The sequence below is a fragment of the Rhagoletis zephyria genome, unplaced genomic scaffold (assembly GCF_001687245.7).
Source record: "Rhagoletis zephyria isolate East Lansing unplaced genomic scaffold, Rhagoletis_zephyria_1.1 Rzeph_scaffold_07367, whole genome shotgun sequence".
NCBI classification, from domain to species: Eukaryota; Metazoa; Arthropoda; class Insecta; order Diptera; family Tephritidae; genus Rhagoletis; species Rhagoletis zephyria.
The window spans coordinates 16,001-31,495 of record NW_016164450.1 but is presented as its reverse complement, the minus strand read 5'-3'; the positions used below and the strand labels follow the sequence as shown (position 1 = coordinate 31,495).

The window sequence follows — 15,495 nt, the reverse complement described above, 5'->3', positions numbered from 1 at the left end:
TGGGCGGAGTGCTCGTACATATGCCGCACGTTTGTTCCGTATGTATACAGGATAAAGAGAAAATAAAATTAATATCCAGCAATTATATAGGCATAAGACATATATGACGTTTTTTTTTTAATTATTTGAAAAAATGTTTATTCATATAAGGCCGGGTTTCCACAGTGCAATAAATGACGAATATTTCGTATGTGAAAGTGGGGTACTAAAGAGCATAATCATTAAGGGTAATTCGTTCAAAGAGCTTTTAAAATTTAAAAGCCTTTTAAAAACAAAAGTTTTACGAATGTCTTTAACCCTTGAAGACCAAGGGAAAATAAAATAAAAATAAAAAGTAATGTATTTATATCTATCAAAAGTAGAAATATTTACGACAAATTTAAAAAAATATTTCAAAAAATCAATTACTGAAAATAAAACATTTTTAGAAAGAAAATACAGTTCAAGAAAAAAATTTTTTTTAGATAAAAATTATTATTTGAAAAAAAGTTTTGGAAAAAATTGTTTTCTGAAAGCAACTATCTCATCTATGAAAAAAAAAAAATTGTTTGGATAAATGTATTTCTTAGAAAAAAATATTTTTACTAAAAGCAGAACAAATTACCCAAACAGAATAAAATTTTTTTTGTTGAAAAAAATGGAACATTGTTGAGGAAATTTAAGGGTAAAAAAATTGCTTTTTTCCGTTTCCTTTTTTAAGAAAACTCAACTTTTAAAAGCTACTTGAGAAAACGGCCCTAAGTTATTTAACATTTTTTAAATGAAACACATTTTAGTGAACAGTGGAAATTCGGCATAAGTGTGTATAATATTTTTGAATACTGATTTTTTTACACTTGAAGGATGCGTTAATGTTAATTTGAAGTGTTCAAAGCATTAAAGTTAATATCTATGGAATATCAATAAACCCAATACCACTCACATACATACATTGCAAACCTAACAATGAATAACTACAGTATGTACTCGTTAACTTTGAATATTGCGGTTGCTGTTTGTGTGTTCAACTCAGATTGTATTGCAGCAGCGTTAAACTGCTGTAAAGCCATTTTAAGGCGATATTGAAACAAAATTTAAAGTTTTAAATTTTATATATTTAGTTTTATATTCACCACTAGTTTGTTTAAGCTACGAAACCATAAGTAGACATAAATATAATTTTTTTTTATAACTACTTTTTTGTTTTTAAAATTTCGCCAAAACTCAGTTATAATGAAAGCAAAAATTAAAAAAAAAAAATACATACATATATTTTAAACATTCATTTCATATACTTTTTTTATAGAATAACGATAATGGGCATTCAGTTGATAGTATTGAATTGAGAAAAGTTCACGCCACAGACGAGGTACTTTGTGCAAACGAAAATTCGATACACAAACACAATCGATGCGTTAGTTCAAGTATATGTTTGTTTATGCAATAATCATTACCGAACATTATAATTACTTCATTGTTTATAAATATGTTTCATTATATAAGTATGTTTTTCTCATTTTCGCTACGTTTTTTCACTACAAAAAAAATGTTGAGTTTAATTTTTTTTTTTTCAATTTTCTTATCGTTGTTGTAAAGTGATTAAGGAACGTGCCTATCTGAATTCAAATATCAATAAGGCTGTTTTATTCTATGTTTAATGTATATATACTTCTACGTATGTATGTACATAGCTATACACGCGAACTACTGGAATGGATAGATTAAATAAAATATAGATATACATACATATTTTGTACAAATAATAAGGAACGATTTTTTTCCACAACGCTCACATAGTTTTCTACAAACTAGTCTACTTACTTCTACCGCTAAAAGTCCCCTAAGGCTGTTTGGTTGCCTCTACAAGTGTTTTTTTTTTTTAGTTAAGATTTAGTTTATTATTTATTTTGTATATAAGTTTAGATTCCTAGATTCAGGTGTGTGATTTTCTTATGTTTTAGAGTGTAGAAATTTAACTCAAGGAATAATACATATTTTAAACTTAACGACATATTAATGTTTGCGTATCATTCTAAACGCATTCGAATTTTTGCACAATGGGCATCGCCAGGATCGAACATCTACATTTTAATGTAGTTGATTGATTATTCCTTACTAATACATATGTATGTGTAAACTAAATGATTCCATTTGAAAAGACAATCTTAAGTAATAGCCAAATATAAATTTAGCTTAGTAAGTAGAGTGGAGTACTACTTTCGGTTCAATAGAGCGTTCTTCAAAGTTCAGCGTTCGTGAAAAGTTTTCTGATATAGGACGTTTTCGAACCGAGATAGGTCGATCTTCCACTCAGTGTTGAATTGCCTTTTTTTACTACGAAGATATGTAGGACAGGCGTATGAAAAATAAATAAATCTGAAGTAAATACATATCGACTGCTCAAGAATGCCCTATTTCAGAATTTTATTGAAAAACACTCTATCTCAGAATTTGGTTGAAGAACGCCCTATTTAAGAAATCGATTCAAAAATGCCCCGCCTCCAAAAAAAAAATATTAAAAAAATTGTGTATAAATATTTTTACTACTGGGCAAAGAATTTGGTTTTCAGTTGCCTTTTCTTACCAATTGCACCAATAATTTTAAATTGAAAATGATAGAGTAAGGGAAATAAAGAAGACTATTGATAGAGGCTAGAGAAATGTATAATGCATATTTAATATAATTTTATACCGAAAAACTCTCAGTAGCTCTGCAGCAAACAAATTTTGGAGAAAGTGTTGTTCAAAGCGCAGTTCAAAGGTATTATAATACCAGCCGAATATTTCACGACACTTCCTCTTTGAATGTATTATGACAGCATATTACTATATCCGGGAAGTTTATGTTTGACAGCATAGAAAGAGAAAAATAAAGAGAAAGAGAAAGAGAAAGAGAAAGAGAAAGAGAAAGAGAAAGAGAAAGAGAAAGAGAAAGAGAAAGAGAAAGAGAAAGAGAAAGAGAAAGAGAAAGAGAAAGAGAAAGAGAAAGAGAAAGAGAAAGAGAAAGAGAAAGAAATTAATTAATCCCAACGGTCTTACCTTCTTTTCCTGTCCAACCGACGCAATAAGCGCAGTCCGCATGACGTACGGAACTTGTTTTTTTATTAGGCTTAAAACAAACACAAGGACAAAGGCAACGACAAGCCGAAGTCAAAGTCAAATAAAAAGACGAAGAGAAAGACAAAGCATAATATAAGAAGAAAGCGGTATACATGAATACGCAAGCAAGCACAGATATTGTTAAAGATAAAGAAAAGTATAGAGATATGTAGAGATGAAAATAAAAAGTCAAATGTAAAGAAAAAACTGACGATTAAGATGTTTTATACCACGCCAATCACCTGACTCCATCTCACCCCGCCTCTACTCAACTAACCCCAACTCACTTAACCTCATCGCAATTCACCTGACCTTATCTCACCTCAACTCACCTTAGCTTACATCACCTCATCTCACCTCACCTCTCCTATCTTTATCTCACGTCTTCTCATCTTAACCAATAGTTAATATTGTAGATATGGAGGGTCAGTCGATCGCAAATAATACTTTAACTAAGCTGGTTATTATAAAAAATAAAAATAAGGCTTGTTTAAAAAAAAAAAACGCAGTAAGGAAAATTTCAAGTTTTGAGATGACACAAAGGAAAACTCCGAAACACGTACACTCAATTTTGTGTCGTAGATTACGGCTCTTTAAATATACTGTTATTTTAGATCAGTAAATTTTCACAAGATATTTTCATTATATGTTTGCATTGTGAATGAAAAAAATGCAAACTCTAGTAGGGAAAAAATTTTAAAAATAAAAGTTTTTTTGCAAATTCTCTTGATTTGTGTTAAAGGCTGTTCCTTTACAAAAATATCAATCTCTCAACGAAGAAAATTTATTGCTAGATAAAATTGTAAATGGTCAAATGAAAATGCGTAATTTGCACTTAGATAACAGAACTACATAGTGAATAAATAACTACAGCTTCTAGAGTAGTCAACAAAGAGCATACATACATACATACATATATCACAGATGTTCACCAAACGTATTCTAGTTAAATTAGTGAATAACTGAAGCAAAATATTGTAGTAGTTTGTTTTGCAAAAATCTCTAGTTAATACACTTTTGGCAAACGTTTGCGATATGTACAACAAATTTAGCTAAAAATAACCATCGGATTAGAATTCTAGTCGCCTTCGAAAAAACATTTTCTTGATTTATATTTTTCAAAAATAAATCAATCTAGATATTTTGGTTATATATTTTTAATTCTGTTCTTTCAACTTAGTTTTCACCTCTAAAATGTAACTATTTGCAATTACAATTCGTTTCCTTTATTTTTAAACCATTTTTTTCATTTCTAAAACAAATATTTAGCACTGTCTCAAAGTACTTTGTATGTGTGTGAATTATTAAAAATAAAAATTTAATTAATTGTAAAATATGTAAATAAAAAGGTTTTTGTAAAATCTAAAATATTTTAAATATCCTAATAACTGTTATCACTTGTTATTATTCATTTTTATTTCTACAATTTCATTTTTTCAGATTAATTTATTTATTTTTTCATGTAAATGTAGCATGACAAAATGCAAAAATATTCACTGTACAGCACCAGCAGCAAGTATAGCTTGCGCATTCAATTCAATCTGATGCACAAGTACTTTTTTTTTAATTTTAATTTTTATAATTTTTATGTTTAGGTATGTATGTAAATATAAATATTATTGATTTTATTAAGAATTTCCGTTACTAACTACATATGTCATTTAAAATGTCCTCTAAATGCATATTTTACTTAATTGCCAAACAAATACATTAGTCCCTAAACATCAGATTCACTCGATGTATATAATATATAGAAAATACACCCGGTATCTCTACTCTTACAAATCAACTATAGAAAACACTGAGAACGCTTCAACAACACTAGTGAGAAAAAATGTGTTCGTTTTTATTTACTTTCTTCTGTTAATACTTACATATATATGTATGTATTGTATATTGTAATGTGTAAATGTAAAATAACTGTAAATAATTTTATTCCTTCAAACATCGCCATTTTTTTTTTATAGAGAAAACATTTACAATTTTAATTATACAATTTATTTCTTTTGAAAAACAAATTTAGATTATGACCGCCACAGTGGAGACGGTTTCCGAGCAATTGGATTTAGCTTCCATTTTGCCTGCGGATAGAGCTATAGCACGTTCTATAACGCTCTCCGATGCAGATGTAGGTGAGTTCTAACGCTGTACACAGGCACACAACCAAATTTCATAACGCAAACACAGAGGAGATGCTAAAAAATGATCCTGCAGGGAAAACCAATGGTTGTGACGTAGAATATTCTCAGTACATAATGGTATTAACTAGCAGAAGTACTTGTATCTTTATCGAAACAAATCGAAGTCCAATCGAAATTGTCCAACTATAGTAAGCCTTAAAGATGACATCTCGAAGTACCAAAATTGATTTTTTGATCGATTCAAATCGAACTAAAAATAGTCGATGCAGTAAGAAATTGTCAAAAAATTGCACGCGATGGGATTTCCAATTTTTCGAGTTTTTATGTATTATTAGCCAAAATTTTGTATGCAGTTGTTATTAAAAAGCTTCCCTGAGGATCCCTTTTGTTGGAGGGAAAAGGGAGGTAGGTCATTGAATTCTTTGGTCTACATAGGTAGATCAATATGCGTCAATTGAGGAAAAATCTAATGTGGATTCTTGAATTTTTTCGGATCGATTCACGTATCATTCTAAATTAAAAAGTCGACAAAAATCGAATCGGAAAGGCTAGATTAATCGGCTTTCGCTTTAACCGATTTAAAAACCCCATCTCTAGTAGGCCTACGATGTAACTTCTACCAGTTGTGAAGTAGTCGGCTAGTCGGTTTCTAAAAGCTAAGAGCTACTAAGTATGATGCTTACTGACGGATCCATCGTGCGTTCTAAGGATACGAAGAGGTAGTGACGTTTGATACGCTCCGGCTTCGGCTACCCGACAATTGGTTTGCTGGCGCACAATGTGGAAAATTACGTTTTTTTTATCAAAATCAAAGAACTGATGGCGAAATAAGTGTGACGGTATTTTAAAGCTTTTGTTGGGTAAAACGAAATTCTCTAAACTTTTAAAAGCACCATAAAAAATATAGGGATTTATTTATTAGGGATCTATTTTTGCCCTGAAAAGAGTATAGAATGAATTCTTGAAAAAGTTTCAAACGCACATATTTGCTGTTAATGCGTCAAGGACCCTATTTCCATATTCATGAAAACCGAAATAGTATCTAAATATGTGTGTGTTAAAAAATACACAAAATCCGAAATTTTACTTTTGAAATTTTTAATTTTTTTTTTACCTAAAAACACCACTTAAAAAATGTTTAAATATAATATAATAGAAAAACTATGTACAACTATATTTATTTGTATTTAAAACTTGATTAAGAAATTCACTGGACACAATTTCAAGTTAAAAAATAAAAAAAAATTAAACCTTATACTACTAAAGAAAATTTTAAAGGTCGAGGTAAATTTTTATCCAAAGTTACTGTTTTGCTGGAATTCTGCATCATTTGCTATCTATACTCGTTCTCGATATATTTGATTTTGTTACAAAAATGTTGATTTCGAAAAAAAGTATTATTTTTTCCATTGGCAGAACTTAGTTTTATGATAAAAGAAAAGTTCTGACCAAAATTCATGCAAATCAAAGATAGTCGATTTCAACTATTGGTCGATTCCCGTAAAGCAGTTAGAAACTAAAGTAAAGTGTCAGAACGAATGAGTCGAGTAAGGAAAATAGCTCTTGGTTTACTTTCCATTCCATCTGATTTAATATATTTTTTTTTGATACTTTTTACTTTACCTGCTGGTAGGTAGCGCCAATGTAAGTGTAACCAAGGCATCGGTTATTGGAGAGAATGGCGGTGCAAATGGCAGTACTGGCGGTGGAGTTGGTGAAAATGGCAGCGTATCGGATGATGAGGACGATGAAGAAGATGGCGAAGATTTTTGGCATACATCGGTTGGTAAATTTAAATTTACCTTAGATCAATTGCCACAACCTCTACAGTACATACATCAACTTTTGACGGTAAGTGTTAGTGTTAAAGAAAAATTCGATGACGAAAAGAAAGATTATTAAATATCTATGTTGGATAAATAATGATAACGATAGTCTTTAGATAAAATCGATAATATTAACAGAACCACTTTCGATACAATTTAAGTTAAACCTAACGACCAAAGTATCAATAATTATGTTTATATTTATTGAGAAGACGATGGCGACTTTAGTTTTATGTCAAATCCTACTTTTTGCTTCCAAGGATGTATATTTATTTATTACTAGAGAAGATACAAAATACATATTTTGGCGAAAAAGCATAAAATTGCATAAATATGATTATTTTGGTAATAAGTTAATTAATTTTCACACGGTGATAGCCGTGGTTGCTGACGAGGTTTGTTTAATTGACAAAAAGAAAAAGCTAACCGAAAACGGAAAGTCCCGTTATTTTCTAGTAAATAATTTTAATACACTCGTAAAAAGATTTCCACTGCTGTTTTCCCAATAGTAAAGTTTCGCGCTAAACCAGTTTTGGTGGTTGCATAATTTTTATGAAAATTGTTCGTTTTTAGCGAAATCTGTTTAACAGTTTCCAGGTGTGCTGCGAACAGAGCAGCGAGTTTTATCCTGCATCTATTATAACCAGGGCTGCAAACCACTCCAAAAATCGGTGCGGTTCGGTTCAGTGGTTCGAACCACTTAGAAAAAGCTTGTACCGGTTCACGAACCGGTTCACGAGTATCTCTGAACCACGGTTCGGTTCGGTTCGGTTCAAATCGTTCACTTTCTTTATGCTAAAGGATACAAATGTTACAAAAATATGACAAATCCATAATATGAATATTAAAGGCTTTGTTACTGAGATCAAATTCAAATATCCACATGTATAGTGTAGGGATGGGTAAATTCGATATTCGAAGCTTCGGGACTCGAATTTGAATCGAATTTTAGTTCCAAAATGGCGCATTTTCGAAATCGAACTTTGGGGTGCTAAAATGCTGTCAAAATCGATTTTTTCTAGAAAAAATCGAATTTCGCGTTTATTTTCAAAAAAGCTAAACTAAATTTGGCATAACTATGTGTAGCAAAAAATCGAACTTCAACCCCCCGCTACCCATCCCTAGTATAGTGGTGGAAACATAAATAGGGTCACGACATTTTGTCAAGTTTTGTTATTTTTCTTTTGTTTATTTATGTTTATTTTTTTAACCATATAAGTCCAAGTTTTAATCTTTGTGCAAAAATTACAAATATTCTGCAAAGTTTCATCTAAATTGCAAACATTTTAGTAAGAATTTATAGGAAAAATTTTTAAGTTTTAAGTTGATTTTTAAAAAAAATTTTAATGTTCACAAATTTTTTATAAAAGTATAGCTCGTTATATAATAACAAGTATATAAATCCAAATTTCAAACTTTGTATGAAAATTTGAAAAACTGCAAACTTCAACAACGTTACATCAAAGCTCCACACATTTTAATCAGAACTAAAAAAAATTGAGTTTTTGAAATTTTGTTTTTGCTGGCGTTGTTAAGCATTTTTTTCATATAAGCAAAAAATCAGGCTTTCTTTATATTGACGAAATTACAACTCGCGGAGTTGCCATCACACAAAAAAAAAATTCCAGTTTAACTATACCGGTTGCATTTATGGAAAAATTTGAGTATTACAAAACTTGAAAAACGCTGTAGTGGATTTTCATTTTGAACCGAACCGAACCATTTTTTTGGGATGGTTTTCGGTTCGGTTTTGGCATTTCAAAATAAAAACGGTTCGGTTCGAAGCCCGAGAAAAGTGACGGTTTGGTTCAAAAACCGGTTCGGTTCAAAACCGGTTTGCAGCGCTGATTATAACTGCTCAATATTAGCAACAAAAATATTTTGTGTGCAGCAACACTTCAATAAAATGTTGCACTATTTTCACCTGGAGAATTGTCATCTTTTAAATTCTGTCCAACAAAGACTTGTGACGTAGAGCGTTCAACTTCCATACATACATATACATTAGACTGCATCACTCCCCATACAAAAAAAATCGGTACTAATTTTCCGCTGGAATTATAAAATCTATTATATTTTAAGACGTCAACCAAAATATTTCCGAAAAATATTAAGATCTAAATGAGCTGGGCCGATTTGAAAATACCTCCAAAAATGGAGTGTTTTTTGAATAAAAATAGTTTCTTAAAGATTTTTTTTGAAAAAATCCCCTCAAATGGCAAAACGGTTTAAGCTTAAAATATTTACATAAAAATATTTAAAAAAAAATTTAAAAAAAATTTGCACGGAATCGTAATGATGAGATTTTTGATGCTGTTTTTAACTTTTTTCAAAGATTGGTATAAGAAAAACTTGAATAACTGAACCTAAACTCTTCCGATTTACCATTGAGAGGTATCATTGGGAAAGTATTTTCTCACCCTTTTTATTTCTTTGCTAATAAACTCATTCAAAGGATGGAAGAGAAAGATAGGATGAACGAACGTCATTCAAAGTTGAATTAAGTTGTGTTGGTACTCGAAGAAAAAAGATGGGACACGAATGACGTTTTTTGGCCAGAAATAAAAACAGTGTGAAAATACCTTTCTACTGAGATCCCATAAGTTAAAATCAGAACATTTTTTGCCCAGTTAATCAAGTTTTTCGTAAACCAATCTTTGAAAAAGTAAAAAAAACAGCATCAAAAATCTCATTCTTACGATTCCGTTGAAAAGATTTTTTAATATTTGTATGCAGATTTTTTAAGCTTAATCTAATTTGTCATCTGAAGGGACTTTTTTCAAAAAGTCCTTTAAGAAACTATTTTTATTCATTAAAAACTTCATTTTTGGAGGTATTTTCAAATCGGTCCAGCTCGCTTAAATCTTAATATTTTTCCGAAATATTTCTTGGCGGACGTCTTAGAATATAATAAATTTTGTAATCCCGGCGGAAAAATCGCAACTTTTTTTGGTGATGCAGTCTAATATACATATGCATGTACAAAAACTTTTTATGCGATAATAGAAAAAATTTTCGTTATATACATATTTGGGGCATACATTTATCAAGGATATTTTTAATATTTTAGAGTCATTTTAATGATCATATAATCAAGGTTTTTGTGCATATTTTTGTCTACCCTATTTATTACACATTTATATCTCTGGGATATTATGTAACTAGTTTTGTTTCTAAATATACTTATATATCTTTATACCCAGGAAATTCCTACTATAAAGAAACCGGAAATTCTCTATTATATACTACAATGTCTCAATGTAATGACACTACATGGCGATGCTTTGGCTAAAGCAGCACGCGAGCATCGTGGCTTTTTCATATGGTGCCAAGAAAATTTATTAATTAAAAAGTGAGTACATAAAGAACGCTTTTTATAAGTCACCATATAAGCTTTAAAAGTTAGAAGTACCATTAACGTTTTACCGTTTTTTTACTTCTTTACTTCCCCACTTCTCTTTCTCTTCGCTCACTCGTACCGTGCGTATTCTTCTAAACTTTCCAGCCTCTGGGAACTTTGCAACGCCGAGCATTCGCACATTTGTCAGGCTGGCGTACCACTACTACTCCATTGCATAACCCTACCACTGGGCTCGGATGTATTTTGGCGTGTCGTGCAGGAGGCCTTTCACGACACCGACTGGCGTGTACGATTCACAGCAGTGGAGCGAGTTACCGTAATTACACGTTTCATGGACTCGACCCCATTGCGCACCGAAGTCGGACTGCAGACAGCGCTCGCTACGGCATTCTGTCATCTGATCGCCAGCATGGACGACATCAACGTGTATGTAGCGCAGCGGGCGACGCTCTATATTGGAACCATACATGACATGGCAATTCGGTCACTGCTCTTCTGCTTGGAATCGCAATTCGATTTGTTCATCGTGGATCGTCCGGTAGTTTTACAATCTGTCTATCAGCTACATAATTCGCTATCCGATCGCAGAATTCTCAATTGGGAATTCTTTTTGAATCGTTTCGACACGCTATTTGTAGAGGCGCAAATTAATTTGGAGAAATGCGGCGATATTTCATATCTACGCGATTTACGTAATTCCGAGAATGGCAGTGAGGCACTATCGTCCAAGATATTGAAAGCGCGTGAGGCGCTAAGTCAATCGGATACCAGCGGCAGCATGGCCAAAACGCTTAGTGCTTCATTTGGTACCAAGTGGCCGTACAAGCGTACAATGTCTGCACCTGCGAGCATGATACCACGACAGGATTCCAAATTTGGTGAGGCTTTGACGAACACCCGCCTCCCTTGTAATGTAAAGAATGTATACATTTTTTATTCTAATTTTCGCAGTTCCAGAAAAGGAGAAAATCTACAGTCGACAAATATCAGCGCCTATACTCAAGCGGAAGACATCACGTTTCGGTTTGGGTCAGTTTTTAGGCTCTAGCGGCAACCATGCCAATGTTACTAGTCATAGTTATGCAACCACACAACACCATACTCGCGCCGGTCACGCCCTTTCCCATTCATATGCCCATCCACACTCCTCACAACCAACCGCTTCGTCCAAACAACATTCTTTTGTCTCTGCCAACACGCACCATTGCCCTGTCCACAATCCCACTCAATCCACTACTATAATCACCGCCACTACCACCACATCCGCTCCTCATAGCCACTTCTTCTTCTCCTCCCATTCACCATCCATATCCACCAACACTTTTGCCGCGCATTTTGCGCATTTCACCAGTAGTAGTGCACATCCGCTATCAACATCCCAACCACAATCAGTAGCTACAATCTCAACGTTAGCCTCCTCCGCATCTCATAGTCAGAGTCATCAGTATTTAGTGCATTGCGTAGCGCCTACACCTAGTCAAACGTTTACAGCACACAGTCCAATGCCGACGTTGCGTGAAGCTGAGCCGCCGCAATCGAGTGCGCAAATGTTGTCAACACAAAAATCGTCACTACCACCACACCAGCCGCATCACGCCTCCTTTCATTCACACTTCCAGAAACATCCCTCCGCACCTAATCTCTTGCCGCCGCCATCTGTTACAGCGGTGCCTAGTCCCAGTCTCACGGCTTCAGTCAATCCGCTGCTCCATTGCACGTGTGACACTGGTGGCGGCGCTACAGGTGCCAGTGGTATTGGTGGTGGTGGAAGTGGTGTTGGTGGTAGTGGCTTCGGTGGTGGCGGCGGCACCGCCACTAATGCGCCTACATCGGCACACCAAGGTAGGTTGTAGTGCATGCCCACAACTCCCTTCCTCTCCCCCTCTCCCAGAAAAAAAACCGCTCCAAAGCAACTGTGTGTCAATAATATGATTGTGTTTCCTTCAGTAATTGGCATTGTTTTTGTTCGTCTTCATTTTGAATGGAAATGTTTTTTATTGGTTTCGCAGTTTGATTCCTAATACAAATACTATATGTATATGTCGTTCATAAAACTAGATAGCTCTGCTCCTAAATGTGTAAAGTGTTTAGTACAGTATTGGACGGAAATAGCATTTATCCGGCGCACGGCTCTCGAAAGCTTGAAAGACTGCCCGAGGGTAAGGCCACCCTTCACCGCCATAGATCCGAAAGTTATACTCTACGAGAATAAGTTGAAATTACAATCGGGTACGGCAGTAACGATCAGAAGAAGCTTTTGCTCTGTGCGGGCTTTAAAAAGCTTTCCACCCAGGCTACTGATTGAACTATAGAATAAATCTATCGATCCATTTGGTTGCTCGAAAAGTCGCTTGCGATTTCAGAAGAGAGCGAAAATCTTTTTAATAAGATCTAGATTAAGAATAGTATATTTTTGTTAAGTCGTTAGGATAAAACGTCTGGCAGTACAGTTCTCTCTACAATTATTATCTGTTCAGGATCAAGCGTTAAGTACCCAAACAAAGTCAAAGTCATGCGTAGTAGTGAAACTAAAGACTTTCTTACCCGTACCCGTGGGTTATATTAGCAAATACGTATATTTGTGTAGATTGGTAAGGTATTTAGTATTAAAAACTTGCATAAATATGTACACATGCATGTACGTATATATTTAAAACAGTGTCGATCAGAGACAGCTTTTACTATTTGCGCGTCCATATAGAATCTATGGAAAGCTCATAACAGATTTAAATTAGGTCTTTTGAACGATACAAGCAATATACATAAGCTTATAGAAATATAGAATTGGCCATCGGGTTACTTTTAAGTCATTTTTTTAAAGTAGCAACAGCTAGAGAGAGCTTTTACTCTTCAAACGTCTAGATGTGTAGAAAGCTTAGGCACTGCCGATTACCGCTTGAAAACAGAGAGAGCTTTTATTTTGTGCCAGCCGCAAAGGTACATGTAAATCAGCGCCGACCATACTCTTTTGCGACTGTATAAAATATTTACCAAGACTGAAAAGCTTTTCCACGGGATGTGAACTAGTCGTGCTTGCATTAAAGATACTTTCAGGCATTTAAACCAGCGATGGGCAGCGAAAGCTTTTACTCTGCATGCATCACAAAATGCTTAGAAAGCCTAAACGAGATTTGTGAGTGGCAAGGCGGTGCACATCGCCGATTTAAACCAGCCACGACCAAGTCCGATCCCGCCGGAGAAACCACAGAGTGAAAGCTCTATCTTTCTCTCGCTCTCTCTGATGATCACTGATTTAAAGTTTGTTGAGAGAACTTTTAAAAAAGTAATGTTGAGTAAAGAAGGCCGGAATGCGGGCGGAACTCTTCAAAGCTCTCAGCTTTATACGGACGCGCACAGAGTAAAAGCTTTCTCTGAGCATCACTGGTCTACGTGAAAATTATCCATAAAGTTAAATCAGTCATGCTCAGAGAGAGATTTTACTCTGTGCGCATTCATATCAAATCTACCATCACTGAACTACTTAAATAGACAGCCGATTTTTCTCTAAAAAAATCGTTACAAGGAACTGGACGGAAGTATTACAGCATTTAAAAAAGAAAACACCGGATGGCCCATTCTACAAATATACATACTTATATGTACTAACATGACATGCTTCCTTAATCGCTGTTTGCTTTTGTCCTTCTCCTTCTCTCTCCTTCTTTCTCTCTGTCCTTATCTCTTCCATTCCCTCTTTGAGAATAGCATTTTTATGTCTGTGTGCACATTTCTGTGTTACTTCTCTCTAATTGCATGTTACTCGAAATAGAGCATACTGGAAAGTTGTATGAAGCATTGTAAATCGCAGACCTTCGTCAAACATACATACATAGGTCGGACAGATAATAGAGAAAGTATTATCTTATTCGTAAAGAGAACCGCAATAGCCTTCGGTATTAATGCGCACAATGAACTGGAGTTCCCTGTCGAATTCGTATAAATCCCACCAAAGGTGTGGAAAGTCCTGCTCGAAAAACAGATTTAACAATGTCTTCTATAGAAGGCACTTGTATAGCATTTTGCGCACGCTGCTCGCACAGTCCCAATGGCCGAGTGAGCAAAGCACAGGTGTGTGCCATCCAAAAGATGCAAGGTTTAAGTCCTCGGATGAAGGAATATTTTTTTTATTCATTTTTTTTTTCAGTTTTTTAATTTTGTTTTAAAAAGAAAAATATTACTTTTTTAATTTCGTTTAATATTTAAAAACTTATTTTTTTTTAATTTTTAGATTCTGTTTTTGATAAATTTTTTTTCTTTCTTTAATTTAATTTTATATTCATTTTGAATTTTGTTTTAAAAAGAAATATATTTTTTAAATTCAATTTTATTTTTAAGAACATGATTTTTTCATCTATTTTAATTTAATATTTTTTAATATAATTATCGTTAAATATTTAGTTTATATGATTTAAAAAAAAAAAATTAAGGAGCTTGTATAATTTTTTTCTTTTTTATCATTAATTTATCTTTTTTAATTCATTCTATTTTTTCCTTTTTTAATTTAATTTCCAGATACTATTGTTGTAAAAAGAAGCATAAGGTTTAGAATCATGTTATTTTCAAAACTTATGTTATTAATTTTTTCCCCTTTCTTTATTTAATTTTTTTTTCATTTTTATTGTTTTTAGTTTTAAAAAGATTTTTTTTATTTTACTTTAATTTTAAGGCACTTCTTTTAGTTTTCTCCTTTTTTTATTTAATTTTTTTAACTTCTACTACTTCTTGTTTTATAACTTTATTTATTCATTCTTTTATTTAATTTAAAATTCTTTTCATTTTCAGTTTTTATTGTTTTAAAAAGAAAATTATGTATATTTTTTAATTTCATTTAAATATTAGAAAAGTTATTACTAAATGGTAAACAGAAAAACTCTACAACCCCCTCGTTCCTACGGATGTCGGGAAATAGCGATACATGGATAATATCGATATTTTGCTTCGACACATAGAAAATTTTTTTTTGTGGAGGGGGTAGTGGTTTTGGGGGTTAAACTACGTGTAAGTCAGTGGCGGACCCACGGGGGTGTTTTAATATATAGGCGCCATATTATACACCATATTAACCATATGCGCCATATTAAAACACCCC

General features: G+C 33.2%; 1 protein-coding gene across 1 annotated transcript in view; it reads left to right on the top strand.

Moving 5' to 3' along the window:
- Positions 1 to 5: 5 nt before the first annotated feature.
- Positions 6 to 15,495, top strand: part of LOC108374118 (UNC-79 domain-containing protein) — a gene marked incomplete at its 5' end in the record, with an annotated part of 30,051 nt that continues 14,561 nt past the window's right edge. The window contains 7 exon segments of the mRNA XM_017630091.1: positions 6 to 38; positions 1,286 to 1,348; positions 5,102 to 5,210; positions 6,853 to 7,070; positions 10,249 to 10,397; positions 10,551 to 11,284; positions 11,358 to 11,435. Of these exon segments, the coding sequence (XP_017485580.1) occupies positions 6 to 38; positions 1,286 to 1,348; positions 5,102 to 5,210; positions 6,853 to 7,070; positions 10,249 to 10,397; positions 10,551 to 11,284; positions 11,358 to 11,435 (1,384 nt within the window).